Below are 15,618 nucleotides of genomic sequence, written 5' to 3'. Positions count from 1 at the left end.
TTCTGTTTATAGTATGCTTTGTTCTTTTGGCACAAATGTAGAAAACAGCAACAGGAACATTCTATTTTTTTCTGTTCGACATGTGGTAAAATACTTAGAAATGAATTAGGAATGTTTGAGGACAGAGCTATTAAATTTGCAATACGTTTGTTTTCCATTTTGGGAGTGGGGTTGGTCTCCCCGGGACCCTCCACAAAAGTGTCCACTGACTGGAGACGTGGCAGCGCCTCCGGTCATATGATTTTAGTTCAAACGCGAACCCCACCCTGAAAAGATTTTTCAAATATCACTTGTCCGTTATTTTAAAGTGAAACATACATAGGTCTGAAAGGCACTGCAAAATATCCCCTGCATAACTCAGCACAAATAGTAGACACGGAATTTAGTGCTGGTGATCACCCGAAACAGTGCCATTTTTAGACGTTTACTGCTGACGTTTACAGAGGCTTCAAACAGCTTCCGTTTACACTGGTAGTGATTGGACTGTCCTGCACTTACCCCGTGAGCTAACATATTGGGTGAACAAGTCCGACAATCTACACTTCAATGGAGGAACAGCCCAAAGATCGGGCACAAGAAAGGCAATACCACCACCACGGAGAAGACAAAAACTCTATTCAACATACAACTTGTCTAAAACATGATCAGAGCCACTTCCAGCGCCAGCATCAGGAAACGCAGACGAAGAAAACAGGTTGGGCCATCCGGAAAAGTGAGCTAACGCTTGCTAGCCTTAGTCAGCTAATGTCAACGAGCAGACTAGCATTTGCTAACTAATGTTAACTCCACAATGATTGAGAGCTTAGCATACCAGCTAGCTATTAATTCAAACAATATGCTGTTGCCTTGAATAGTTTAAGAAGCGTTACAGCAGGTGAGTAACGTTAGCCAACTGATTGGACCGATAGTTGGCCACTGTCGCACCAGAAACCAGCCGTTAAGTTGGCTAGCTGACGTTGCGTGACAGTTGTCGCTGGTGGTGGTTTGACATATCGGGGATTGACCTTGTGCCCATTTTTCTTTTACATATGCAACTAAATCATTTCAGAAATCCCGCTGGGTCACTGTGCGCTTTAAACTCATTAACTGGTATGAGTACATGGTAATTCCCTTTCAACGGGAGTCAAATCTCTATCTTATTCATTTCAGCATGCTTATGTCCAGTTCAGGAAAGCGAGCCGGCTCCACTGGAATGTTCTAGCTGCCGTTTCCTGTCGGCCATGTTAGAATATCACTGCTATCACTAATGCTATACCGTTAGTTATCTGGCTTGTAAATAATGTTTGTACGACCACGGTACTTTGCGGCACTGGCATGCCGTTGTTGTCTTTTGTCTACTCTGGTCGCGGGTGTTGGGTGGCTATCTTATGGCACAGTCAACTATTATTGGTGCCAGGGCGTGTTAATGCCCAACGAGTCGATGGCTAGCTAGTTGACATTAGCTAACGTTAGCCATCTCTGACAGGCCTGTTGCATGTTGTCCATCAGTCAACGTGAAGCCACGCAGCAACTTGATTATGAATTGATAAAGATACTGTTTGCTGCAGCTAAACAGCCACTGTAACTATCGACCTTACGTTTGCTGGCAGCTATGTTAATGCTAATAAGCGAGAGCATCATCTCTGTATAATAAGTGAAGCGTATGCAGCAGACGCTTGTGTGTGCTGTGCCCACAGACGAGGGCAGGCAGCACCATTGAATTTGAAGCCCCACGTTGACACAGCCGTGCCCATATGAGTAACGCATAGACCTATTTGTGGTTCACTGCCACTTCAAATGTATGTCATATATGCTGCTGTGAGCCCTTTTTTTTCTTTCTTTTTTTTTTACATCTTGCAGCAACTGGTATTTGATGTCAGATCAGATAATGTCAACAAAGTTAACGGCTAATAGTATGCAGTTGACCATTGTGAGGTATAATACATGTCCATAATTTGTTAAATACAGTGAGCGCCTAGCTCATCTTGGAATGTGTTAGGAGATACATATCCAGGCAACACTATAAATGTAAACTAGATGGCACTTACCCTGTCTGTCTCGCTGCTCTGGACAAAGTTGCTGGACAACCTAGCTTTCTTAACATTGAATGCTGCAATGGTTTATCAGAAAATACTAAAGTTACCTTTGAACACAATAAATGTTATGTTATCAGATTATAGTGCATATTTGTGGTTTGTATAGGACACCATTTTAAATCTGTGGTTAGCAGAGACAAAGTTTTAATTCCAAATGTGGTTGATGTGTATAATTCATACTTGGACTCATTTTAAATATGAGTATGATCGTAGGTACAGCATCTAAATCATTTTTCAGATTTAGTGACTTTAGGGTCCTATATTGCTTATCATACAAAGAAATACTTTACCAAAATTTAGATTTTTGTACTACTAGTAAATCTTTGCATCACTTCTATTTTCCATAATTGGGAAAGTTCATATGAATTGACACAGCATTCTTGTAAGTCTTTGACCAGTTATAGCAGTTTTCTGCAAACTAGTGGAAAGAATGGTTGAGGTGTTGTGTTATTTCAGTATAAACTGATTTTATTTCCCCTTTCAGGCAATAAAAAAGTAAACATCACTGAGGAGGAGGGTGAGAAGAATCCACATCTATCTGATACTGTTGGTATGTCACATCCCCCCAACAGCAATGGTAACCGACACACAAGTAATGCAAATGTGAAGCAGAAGTCCACACAAAAGCTGTACACGACTGTTCAAAAAGTGAGCAGCAAAGGCTTGGACCATAAGAAAAATATGGACCTTAAACATGACAAGGAAAAGGCTCTGGATTTGAATTATCATGAGGGCCCACTTTTGGATAAGAAAGACTCAATGTTGCTTCAAAATGGTATTGTAAACTGTGGCTTAATTACAAATGGCTATTCTAGCAAGGACAATGATGGCAGCGGCTCCGAAGGTGGATATACTACTCCGAAGAAACGCAAGGCCAGATGCAACAACGGCAAGAACACTGATTATGTGATAAGAGAAAAGGAGAAAGACATGCAGCAGGGCAACACTACACAAGAGCACGGTGCTTTTATTCTTGACACAACTGAGAAGGGAGTGACTTCTAGACTGGATGGCGTTAGAGTCGCCCATAAAATAGATGCTCAGTCAGCAGCTAGACGGGCTGTTGCATCAGAGGCTTCAATGGGTGAATCTCAGAGGAAAAACTCTGATGGCAAAACAGTTGGCACCTTTGGTAAAAAGACTGAGGAAAGGCACAAAGCCAAGCTTTCCTCACCTTCAAAAGAAGACTCATGGACTTTGTTCAAGCCCCCTCCTGTATTTCCTGTGGACAATAGCAGTGCAAAAATTGTTCCCAAGATCAGTTATGCAAGTAAAGTAAAAGAGAACCTCAACAAAGTAGCTCAAGGTGGAGGAGAGGCACTGCCGCCTCCTGTTAGACTGTCACAGGTCCCTATGTCTGCTATGAAAACTATCACCTCAGCTAGCTTTACTAATGGCCCTGTTTCTGGAAACGGAAACAACTGCCCATCAGTGGGTACCTTCTTTGCTCCTGCTGCTAGTAGTATTCAAACCGCCCCATCTATCCCAAGTGGCGAGAATGTAGCATCTCCTTTGGAAAGTAACTGTAGCTCTACGACCAGTCCTGTAGATGAAGCATATGAGCTTAGAAAGTGTACTCTTTTAATTTACCCTTTAAATATGCAACCTGTGCTCCCTAGTGCTCGTCATCTTGACCCCCCAGCTGCTCAGACAAATCAGAAAGCCTTGGGAGATATCTTCCAGAATCAGTGGGGGCTTTCTTTCATCAATGAGCCCAACTTGGGACCAGAAGGAGGGGGTGGCCAGGTGCCTGCAGAGGACAAGTCTACTGTGGTCACACCTCAAAGCGAGTGTCAGGCTGTTGCAGCCAAGGCTGCCCAGCCCTGCTTTGATGTAAGCCCATCATTCTTAGAGCCTGGCACTTTGGCTCAAGACCCTGAGAAAAGGACTTGTGCCCCTTGCAATGTGTCTAATACATGTTCTCCTGCTTGTTTGATGAGTGAGGGGGAGAACAAGCTGCAACCATGTGGCCAGGAAAAGACAAAAGTTGAGGCCAAGGGTGCAGGTTCTGCTGTGTTGGCCCCCAGTAAAGCCAACGGTGCTAAGCCTGCACAGGGCCAGCTAACCACTGTGCTGTTTGGCTCATCGAAACAACAGGCCCACTCTAAAGACATTGGCAGAAGGTGTAGCTGGTCCTTTGATATTAAAGCTGCTGTCACTTATCACACTAAAGGTAACTATGACTATCTAATTTATTAAGAACTTGTATAACCATTTAAGTTGTAATCCTTAATTTAATTCCTGGTTGATTTGGATTTATTGGTGGTAACGGCAAGTGTTGTTTAATACTACAGCAAACACTCAATGAACAGCTACTTTGTCAGAAATACAAGAGAAGAGCAACTGGTTCATCAGTTTACAAACTTGCATTGTTTTAGTATAGGCGTCCGTCAATAATATTTGCATCTCAGAGTTTTTCCTGGCTCAGAATAGGCTGTCAAACACTTCATCTCCTGCATTCTGGTAAAGTAATATGCAGTAATTTATTGTGGAAATGTTGTGATTAATTTAAAGGAAAACACAAAATGCAGGTGGCAGGTATTCAAAATATAATGCAGTAAGGCTCTCATGCATTCTGTATGGCTTTCAAATGCGATTTTAATTGCACATTTTACCTCGCTAACGATAATTTAAAAGAAATTCACATTTGGCGACTGGCGAGTGTTAATTTCGGACACCGCACACGCGGTAGAATGTTTTTAAGGAGAAAGTAGGCCTATCAACAGAAACAAACAAATCAAAATCAAAATTATCGTCATGGGAAAAATACGTCGATAACAGCTTCAGAATTTCGATGTCGATACATTTTCGATTAATCGTCCAGCCCTATTGCTGAGTCAACACACATGTATGATTTAGGCCTCATTCACACAGCCTGCGTTGGCCGTCAGGCGATCCGGCAAAAACGCAGGTCTTTCCATTCATTTTGAATTGGGGTATTGCCGCAGGGGGGGGCATTCAGAAAAACGCAGCGGGCTTTCAAAGTTGAGACCGACCCCACGTCACGCTGCGGTAGCCAATCATGTAACCGGCGATCAGACTTCTCAGTGTGTTTTCACGAGGTGTGAGAATCCCATACAGTAAACGGGAAACATCACTGCCTTTATCGCTGCCACAAGAAAGTTTTAAAACACTATGAGGGTAAAACACGATACACAAGCACTGAACAGCCCGGGAGTTTGTGTAATAGCTGAATGTTCCCTGCAACAACAAAGCACTTGCTATGTCTCCCTCATCTCTTTTCTTTCTCTCTCTCCTGTGAAATAAAGCTGCCCTTATGTGCGTTCGGAAACGTGAGATCTGTAAACAGTCTGACGGAAAACAGTCGTGAAATATAAAGTTTACTTGTGCTACATTGGGAGGTTAAATAACACAACAAGACGTCACACAAATGAGGTGTTTGATAAGTAACATTCCCACCGCAACACAACCCTGCGGAAATTGCTTTTTTTGGTCTGAACGTAGCTTATGTCTTCCCTCCTCTTTTGTGTCTTTTTGTTTGTGGAAGTAACATCTTCAACTGTGCATTTGGCACCTATTCACGTTAATGATACATTAATTCATTTTTAATTAATTATTATTTTTGCTCAGTTGTTATGTTTGTAATTGCAATATGGTAGTGGCTTATTGTCCAGAAATGTTAACTTCACCATCTCCAATAGCTCACAGCCGCTTCTCTGCAACCTGTGTTCCGCTATCTACGTGGAGATGCTGGAGAAGGAGGTGGCTAACGCAATTTGACAGCCCAAAGAGCTGGACAGCCTGACTCTGGCCGTTAAATTTGAGATTAAATACTACAGTTAGAACTACCGGCAGAATCCGGTACATTCAGACTCTGGACGGTAAAACTGAGATCCCATTAGTGCTAGCTTGACAGCGGAGGCTTCAGGTCCAGTCAAAACAATGCCTAGCTGGCTTATCGGCACCAGCTGCACGTGTAAGATATAGAGAGGGGAGTTGACTGCTGGAAGTCAAAGACGTTTTGGCACTTGTGATTTTCCATTGGTGCTGTCTAAAACCTCTTTAGAGGGCACCACCCTGCATCTGCCATCTAATTTCAGTAGAAAAAGTTTTCACAAAGTTTTTTTATGATTGTTGTGGGCAAAAATCCTTGATTATGCGGCACGTTTTCTTAAAAAATGCGATGGAATATGTGGGATATTTATGCAATTTTATGCAATGAAATTGCGGGAACTTGCAAAAACTGCAGTTTCATCATGGCTTCATCGTGCAGCTTTTCGATGATGTTCACGTCGCGTAATTATGTCACTTCATAACGTTCCCATGGCAACGGGAAAATGGCTGCTCTTGTGTGAAGTAAACGCAACATTTTTCAACTTTCTGCTTAGATATATGTGACTTTTTTGCAACGAAAATGCGGGGATTATGAAATCATGCAAGCCCCGCATATTTTGCGCGGAAATCGGCAATTTATGCGGCGAAAGTGCGGCAGAGGTATGCAGCCTGTTGCATGCAACTTTGCATCTAACAGTTCACTGTGGCTGCTCCCACTTGTCCCATTGCTTTGCAATAATAAAAAAGAAAGACAAAATGTGGTTAGCGCTAAACTCTGTGACAAATACATTGCGTATTTGGTGAGCCCCTGGTTTGGCAGTTGAATGCTTTTAATGTGAAGCATTTGGAAATGTTCAGTTTGGATTAGCACTAACTTAACACAGGTCTGATTTGACTGTCGGCGAGTGAAAAGTAAACCATGAGGCTGATATTGATTAGATAGAATTACAAACCGTATCTCTGCATTTTTAGGAGAAGCATAGTGTCCTGTCAATCCCTCATGCGTGTGAAGGAAATTTTAATCTAAAATTTTAATGTTTTACTAACATTTTAAGGATTATAACTAAGCACTGTCAAGTCTCAAGAGATTTGATGTGCTGAATGAATGAAACAACAAATTTAATAAAGATGTTTAAATAGGTCTTTAAACTAGAAGACATATCGCATTTTCTGAAAATATTAATGCTGAAATAATATGCTTTTTTTTTCCTTCAACAGAAATGGAATTTATTTTCAACTTGCAAAAACAAGGTAAACTAAACTTGTTCTCACTTTTTCCTAACCTCTATTTTTAGAAATGTTTAGGCAGTTCAGATTTCTCAACAAGAATTGGACCTAGAAATGTTCTGGCATATGACACATATTTGTGAAACCTATCAACAACGATAATGGGTGGGGGGTCAGGCCTTAAGTTACTTATATTTATAAGTGTGTGAAACCAAGGGCATGAATGTTTTGGTTCTGTTCCAAATGGGATGTAAATGTAGAAAAACAAAAGGAATTAGTTTTTATCTTTTACTCAAATGAATTTAGAGTACCTTATTGTGACCTCTAGTACTTGCAGTGATTGTGACATTTCAAAATACTTTTGTCTCCAAAACCGTGCTGCCTATGCAGCTCTTGCGGCACATAGTCAACATCAAAACATGGAGGATCTAGACTATACATTTCTGTTAATGGAGTTATACTTACTCACAATATGACCTTTATATTAGTAAGTTAGCCTGGTGTGTGCCTGTGACACTTTTTTTTCTTCTTTTCTATGCCGTTACAATCAAATTATTAGTGTGCATGTACACCTGTTGACTGACTTTAATTCATAAATATTTGGTAACCTGATCCTGAAGCTTCTAAAGCTAACTCCATGCTATGAATTACTCTACATGAATAAAATGTTCCAGTTAGGCTGTATGGCAGCATGTGGCACAGAGGCTGCATTAATGCCTTCAGCCAGCCTCTCCAGGGTAGTCAGCGGTATATCATGGACTAACATAATTGAAAGACAAAAGGCCACATTTGTTGTATTACTAAACAGCATAAACATAAACAACCCAAGGTAATCACCTACAGAAACATGGTTAAAATGGTCGTGACATACTGCTGGTGTATGGTCCTCTGATACTGCAGTCATGCCAGCTGGCAAGTGAAATGCAGCAGTTATTCCAAACAGTCTGTTGATACCAACACAGACATGAGTTCAATGAGATGTGAGGCTATGTTAGCTTAATATTCAACCACCAGATAGAATGAAATATGTCAGTATTACTAGCCATTATTACTAGGGCTGGGTTTTGTTTGAAACTTTTTGGTACTTGTGCCAATAGTTCCGTTTCTATGCCAATATCAAAACGGTACAGACGTGACTTGGAGAAGTATAAAAAAAAAAAAGTCAACAAAAACCTTTTTTTCATTTTACAAAAGAAGCCAACGTTCTCAAATGTTAAGTAATGTTAAGTAAAGTAGTATTCAAGAAGGTTAATTAGGTTAAATAAAATGCCTGTTGCTTCACATTTTATGTGTTGATGTCAGAGGTCTGATTACTGATATGTTGAATAATCTAACCGTTTCTTCCCCCTCTGCTGTAGATCCAAAAAGAGTAGTGGTTTATGATGAGACCAAGGATGGACCTGATCAGTGAGGTAGATGGGCTAAAGTACTTCTCTTCTGAGTGCTACGATGATCTACCTTGGGAATCATAAATCCTGTTGGACAGATAAAGTGACAACTGTGAAAACATTGATAGTTTAGCATGACAGATTTTCCTTGGAATCTCCGGTGGAATAACCGACTTCTTTCGGGGGCATCAGACAAACACGCACACACTCCGGAAGGACGTTAAAGGAGTTGATCTGTGCCTCTCCAACACGATAAATGGAACTTTGGAGCTGTGATAGTTGTTTGTCTCATGGCTCTTTAAGGATGATGTTCAGGAGTTCAACAAAGGAAGGTGTGATGGATTGCACCTCCCTAAGCCTTTATCCTGTTGAACTGCGGCAGCCGTCAGTCTGACTATGGGATGCCTCAGTCATTTTCTTTCTTCACGCATTCAAATGAGTTCATTGGATATGTTAGACTTTATACATACACATCTGTGTGCAAGCTTGAATTCATCGTGGAAGAAAGGAGAACACACTTTGCAAAGAATGCCTTGGAAGTTATGGAATTAAGATTGTTAAGAGTTGAACTGTAAGTTAAGTGGAAGCTCATAGGTGAGGCCCCATCCAGGAAGGGAAAACCTTGTCTTAAGTCCTTTAGGGAAAATCAGAGCCCAGAAATTAAACACTTGCTTTTTTCTTTTATACTGTTTTGTCTGCCCTAACATGAGTGTTATCTGCACTGCAGTTTGACCCCAGAGCACAGGTACAGAAGTGCCCAATTTAAAGAAAAGCTACGCCCCTTCATTTCATTGTTTATTTACAGGTGTACTCAAGATTTTAAAATCAGGTCTCCGTTAAAGGCAAAAGCTTTTCATCTTAAAGCTTTTAATACATTTCATGCAGATTGTTATAAGGTCAGTGTAGACTATTCTTAAATTCTGATTCATATAAGTCTATGAATCCTGATTTTAGGAATTAACTGAGTGACACATTAAGAGGCATTGCTACCAATAAGGTCTTCTGCGATTTGTGCTATTTGTTCAGCAGCAAGACTCAGGATGTCTATACAGATTGTTTTTACTGCATTTATTTCTATGTGAAAACTGTTCAATTCCTCTTTTCAAAGGAACATGAGTTGCATTTTACAACTTAGATTTTTTTGTTTTCCTGACTCAGCATTTGGTCTTTACTTTTCTGTCTTATGTCCATTGTTTTTCTTGCATGGTTTCTTGTGGAAATGAATGAGTCATAGGTCACTGTTCATCGCCATACAAAGATAACGGCAACACAACAACAATTGCAATACTAATCTAGGTTCCCCGACTAGCCACTTTGTCAAACTGTGTTGAAATGTGAAAATGAGTTGTACTATTATGTTTTTACTGTTGATAACATTTTACATTTGCAAACCAGTGTGCAATAACACCGTGTGATCCATACAATGTGTGAAATGGGTTATATGGAGCTACAAAATCATCACCCAAGATGCTGGTGGGGTTTGTTCAAAATCTTCAAGGTGCGTTTTCAGTTTGTTGCGCAAATTCTTAAGTGGTTTTTGCTAAAGAGCTCATATTGAAATATCTAATTAAATCTAGGGAGCCCAAATTTGCTAACTGCTAACTGGCCAGCTGTGACTTACCTTTCATCACCATCTCCAAATCAGGATTGGGTTATTCAACGTAACAAAGGAACTGTCCAGGTTTTTTTTTCTCTAGAAGATATGATTTGGTTAATGTGTGGATTACTAGCACTTTATGTAAACTAATTGCTTTTATCTTTTAATTACTAGAGAGAGATATATATGTACTGACTGAGAAATACTCCTTGAAAGAATGGCTCTGGGCTGTTACTTTTCAGAAAAAACAAGTTGAGAAATACAAATTTATTATATGTAACTCAGGTAGTGTTGATAAAGCCATGACTCTGTTAAGTATTGTTTTTGCCAAATGGCCCCTGCCATGTTATGTTCTAAAATTGGAATTGTTGAATTGGAGTCCAATTATATAGTCTCATATGATGTTGTGACAAAACACCAAATACTTTTGAGGAAAACTGTCGCTGTCATTGTCATTTTGGGCTCTAAAAATATAAGTTTTCCTGTTTATTTACCCTTTTAAAAAAAAAAAAAAAAAAAAAAAATGGCTCCATGTGCCGTTTTCTATGTATACTAGACTGTAATCTTGCAATTTTTGATGGTTCATTTTCTCCCTCGTGTTCATAGTGAAGCACCTCTTGATTTCTTATTGCTGAACGTCAGTGGTGTTTCTATTGGGGGGCTACACTCTGGGTATGAGCTTTCAAGTACACTTCTTTCCACTGTGTCCTGATTAGGCAGCGCTGCAGCTTGTATTCATGTGCAGAGAGGGAAAGTCATAACTGCAGCCAGTTCTTGACATTTAACTTCCACGTCTAATCTCAGTCAGCTCTCTGGTATTTAAAATGCTTTGTTTTTTGGCTTCAATTGTACAGCGTGTGATGGATGAGTGTATTATCAAATGCTGCCCTCTGAATAAGAACAATTGTGTTGGCTTTGGTGTATGACAAAGCAAGGGCATTTGAGGAGATATTGCCCATTAGCATTTAGACTTTTATGTTTTTCTGTGCTTGTGGAAATTGACATTTTATCTGGCATTAAGTTACACAAAACTCTTAGTTTCTTTTCTTCTAATTGCCCATGATCCATCGACAAAGTGACATAATCAGGTTCCCATATGGTAAAGGCAAAATTGTTAAGGCTGAAAGCATTATCAGCTGACAGTGATGCATCTGTAGGCTTCTAAATGTAAAACAGGGTGATCAAAATGAGTAGTATGTGATGTTACTGTAGTCTTACATTTTAAAATATTTTTGTCTTGCTTTTTGAGAGTATGGTCCTGTACAGGGATATCAAGAGAATCTCCTATTCTCCCACCCCCAAGGCTCCTCTTTTTGAAGCACTTAATACAGCAAAAAGGCTATGTTGAATATGCATTTATAAAGATAGAACTATTATCTAGCATTGTAGCCTGCAAACCAAAAACAGGTTCTTGAAGTTAATCAGTGATTTGGGAGGGTGGCGAGGGGGGGTCGAATGACTGACTGTTGGTGTGCTGAGAAAGTAGCCTGAAAATGTGGAGTTTATATTTCCACCCCCTCAGGATGTGCAATCACCTCAAGGACTCTGGTGCAGGTTGTGTGAGTGACAAGTTTGGCCTCGTTTTGTGGGTGTGTGCATAGCGAGTTCTTCCTATAATATGCAAGTTTCTCGTATTTTTCAAATCCCCCCCCCTCCCCCCCAACCTTGTTTCAAGTTCAGGTGCCTGTGTGGAAAAAAATATACTTTTACAGCAATTTAGATTGTTTAAAATCTGCTTCCAGCATATATCCGTGCCATTTTTTTATTTCTTCTTTCTTTCGTAACATTTGCAATGCTGTTTAAGTTTTCTTACAGCTAATCCTAATTTCTTCTTTTCTTTTCATAAGCAACATGGACGCAGCTGAAAGCAATTAGCATTTTATGTGTTTTGTAGTTTTTGAAATTGTCATGGCTTGTGTTCAGAATTGTGTGACCTAAAAGCCAAAATCAGTTTAAATGGGACGGATGACAGCCGCTTGCTGGCGTATACTCATGCCAGCCCATTGTCAAGATAATGTCTGAAGTAGCACAGAACTGATTTAACAAATTAATGTTTTACCATGTTTTTAAAAAGGTTTTATTTTTGAGTTATAACCTAATTTATCCATAGATTCACAATTAGGATGAGACTGAAAGGAATAAATGATACAGAAAATTAAGATGTCTAATTTTTCGTAAGTTTTAGATGATTTAGTTACTGATAAAGGCTGATATAGAACTATTATTTTCCCCCAATAGCACCAATGTTACTCTTTTCCAGCAGATTTTCTACAAATTACTTTAACTAATTACTTTAAATAGTTGTGATGGAGTGATGAGCATTGAAACACCCTGCATCCCAGAGTTCCTCTTAATATATTTTTTATTTGTAGTGATGTTGATCATGTTGTGAGCGTGAGTGAGGTATTAACGTGCGGTTCAACAGCTCTGAAATCTGCTTTCGCCAAAGGTACACTACTCAGATATTCAGCTAGTGAATGGCAAGCGCACAGACTGGGGGGGGGGGGGGGGGACGTTCTTGATGATGTCATAACCAGCTTTTTGACATCGTGCTGGGTTTGGTGGAGTTTTTAGTGAAGAAAAGTCACTACTGTAGCAGCTGAATGTCACTTTGAGTGTGTTGTTATACGGTGTGAGAGAGGAGCAATCTTCAAAAGATAAATACCGAAAGTGCTGCTTCTTCATCCAGTAATCAATCGTCTGTAATGGGAAATGCTGGACTTTGGTGTTTGTGCTCTACTTAAAAACTGTCCCTTCCTTTTAAGCTGTCATTGCCTCTCGTGGAAATGTTTTAATTTAGGGGGCTTTTTGTTTTATTCAATGACACCTCAGAGGTACAGTGTTTATGATTCCACACATGAATAAAGAAAAAAAAGGGGCAACATGTAGGTTCAGTCATGAAAAGAGGCGATATGTTGCGCCCAGTCATCGTTTTGTTTCTCTGTCATCTCAAAAGGATGTTGTGCTTGTTGATGCATTTTCTTTTGGTCTGCTCCTCATCACTTTTACATCTCTTGCCCCCCTAAAATATGAGGCAACAGCATTTCTTTGTTAAATGTCTTACAGGTTGACATTTAAGTTTTTAAGTGAGCAGTCTGTTTATTTAATTTTTGTTTGGAATTTAACAGAAGTGTCACATTACAATGTTCATTTTTTTTTTAAAGCATGATAATAACCCTCAAATTCCAAACAATGTAATAGAGTCGATATAAAAAAAAAAAAAAACTTCCAGTGTTCACAATTTTAGTTTCCATTAAAATGTCAAGTTTTCATGAATAATTCTGTGGTTTGTGTGTGGTGTCCTGTATTTCTGATGTCAGTGTGAACTGTAAACAGTGGTCGGTCAGATTCTGTTCACATATTGCAAACCGACAGTATATTGGTTTACCATGACAAGTCATCTTTATCACATGTTCACTATCACAAATAAATTCAAAATTTTAAATACACCTGTAACTCTCTTCAAGACCGGCCTCAAGATCAGGTAATCTAGCAGGACCCATGTCGATGGATACATCCCACCACAGCTAAAACACAATAACTAAGTACATTTACTTATAATGTACCCAATTGTGAGATACTTCTTTACTTGGATATATATGTTATGCCACTTTATACTTCTACTCCACTACATTAGTGTACTGGAAATAGTGAACTTTTTACTCCACTACTGTACATTTATTTAAGAGCTTTAATTACTAGTTAAGATTTTTCACCCAAAACGTACAGTATGATCACCTTTGAAATTATGATACAAAAGCCTGCTTTTCAGCGCAAATCGTTTTTTATTAAAATCAGTTTTCATTTCTCAAAATCCTAATGCAATGATGCGCCTTATACTTTTTTTATTTCAAGATGCAGTCGATTCTTTAGACATGTTCTTTTGAATTTAACAAAGGCTGAAAGTGTAATGAATGTTTTTTCGCTTGGAAAATAGTCTTTTTGGAATCATCTAGTTGTCTTTTTAAGACTTACACTAGATTGAACTGCACAACAGTAGTCTTTAAAGTAGTTAAATAAGCTCCACCTTAAACTGGCTACAACAGTAAAATGCTACTTACACATGAATACACAAGTACTAATAATCCCCTAATATAATTATTAATAAAACTATGAAATAAGCCATTCTACAGTACTTTAGGTTACTTTTAGTGCATTTTTGCTTAAAATACTATTTTAATACAGGACTTTGATGTATTTTAAATGGTTGTATTATCACTTTTACTCAAGTAATACTCATAATTTTGTTAGCACTTTTTAAAACACAAAGTTACAATATACATGTACAAGCACACATACAAATAAAAGTACACATGCAAATACACATACAAATATATGGTACATAGCACACAACCAAAATAAACAAAGGCCAGCAAGACTAACTAGAAAATGCATTTTCTGCAGAAAATACTTGTGAATGCTGAAAAGCTAAATTGCTAAAGCTAAACTGGATTGCTGGCATAATTGCATAAGAAGGAGGTGAAGTGGTAAGAAAGGTGGGAATGATTTTAATTAGTATGAATTTCATTGAAATGTTGAATAATACCAATAATGTATCAAACAAAAGTGGAATATTTAAAGTTTTTTTAAAAGACGTCGCTACACTGAATTGCTTGTGTAAGAAGGTGGAGTAGGTAAAGTGGAAAAGTGCATATGGTTCTAATTAATAAGAATGTCTTTAAAAAGCAGAATAATACCAATATGGTATGAAAGTTTTTGTAAAAGCTGATGCTAAACTGAATTGCCGGCTTGAATTTGGATGAAGAAGTAACTGAAAGAGTAATGAATGAGTTGGTAAAATGGGAAATGGGTGGGTCAAATTAGGAAATCTCAATCAGATAATAGCACAAAAACTGTAAACGATATCAAAATGCTTAAATGACATCTCTAAGTGAAAGTATTTAGGAGGAGTAGCATTTCGAAGTGGAAGAAACCAAAGAAGATTTGAAGATTGCTCCATTGACTTTCAATGTAAAAAAAAAAAGAAAAAGAAATAGCTTAATATTTTAAATAAATGGTTGGATACAAGCACACATGTCCTTAAAGAGCTGAACATTTTAATATTTCAATGTTTTTGTAATTGAAAGTATGCAGAAGTAGTAGGCGACCGAAAATCGTATGGAAGAAACGGATGACAGTACTGTGAATGCTGCTATATCAGCATTCACAAAATATGAAAAGAAGCACGTTGGTATTGCAGCACATCAGCACACTAAATCAAGTCATGAAAATGTCATAGTGTAGTATGTTGAAAAAGTAATAAAAAAGTCATAGTATATTATATCTAAAAGAGTCATAGTATAGTATGTCGAAAAAAGTGATAAAAAAAGTCTTAGTTTAGCATGTTGAAAAAATTCATAGTATAGTATGTCAAAAAAAGTGATAAATAAGTCATAGTATAGTATGTTGAAAAAAGTGATAAAAAAGTCATAGTATAGTATGTCAAAAAAGTGATAAAAAGTCATAGTATAGTATGTCGAAAAAAGTGATCAAAAAGTCATAGTATAACATGTTGAAAAAAGTCATAGTATAGTAT

General features: G+C 38.4%; 1 protein-coding gene across 3 annotated transcripts; it reads left to right on the top strand.

Moving 5' to 3' along the window:
• Positions 1-297: 297 nt before the first annotated feature.
• Positions 298-13,361, top strand: nufip2 (nuclear FMR1 interacting protein 2). Of its 3 annotated transcripts, none has more exons than XM_031320010.2 (4): positions 298-712; positions 2,560-4,248; positions 7,089-7,121; positions 8,456-13,361. In XM_031320010.2, the coding sequence occupies exons 1-4, from the start codon at positions 547-549 to the stop codon at positions 8,506-8,508; spliced, it is 1,941 nt and encodes a 646-aa protein (XP_031175870.1). In that variant the 5' UTR covers positions 298-546; the 3' UTR covers positions 8,509-13,361. The 3 variants fall into 3 exon arrangements, with proteins under 3 accessions (XP_031175870.1, XP_031175871.1, XP_031175872.1); XM_031320011.2 differs by having other exon boundaries at positions 304-694; XM_031320012.2 differs by lacking the exon at positions 298-712 and adding an exon at positions 737-1,089.
• Positions 13,362-15,618: the final 2,257 nt, after the last annotated feature.

Source organism: Sander lucioperca, chromosome 13, assembly GCF_008315115.2.
Source record: "Sander lucioperca isolate FBNREF2018 chromosome 13, SLUC_FBN_1.2, whole genome shotgun sequence".
Classification (NCBI taxonomy): domain Eukaryota; kingdom Metazoa; phylum Chordata; class Actinopteri; order Perciformes; family Percidae; genus Sander; species Sander lucioperca.
This window is presented reverse-complemented; position numbering and strand designations above follow the sequence as displayed.

Coding starts and splice junctions, on each gene's coding strand:
- nufip2 (XM_031320010.2), top strand. CDS start 547: ATGGAGGAACAGCCCAAAGATCGGGCACAAGAAAGGCAATACCACCAC. Junction 713..2,559: donor AGGTTGGGCCATCCGGAAAA/GTGAGCTAACGC, acceptor TTCCCCTTTCAG/GCAATAAAAAAGTAAACATC. Junction 7,122..8,455: donor TTTCAACTTGCAAAAACAAG/GTAAACTAAACT, acceptor CCTCTGCTGTAG/ATCCAAAAAGAGTAGTGGTT.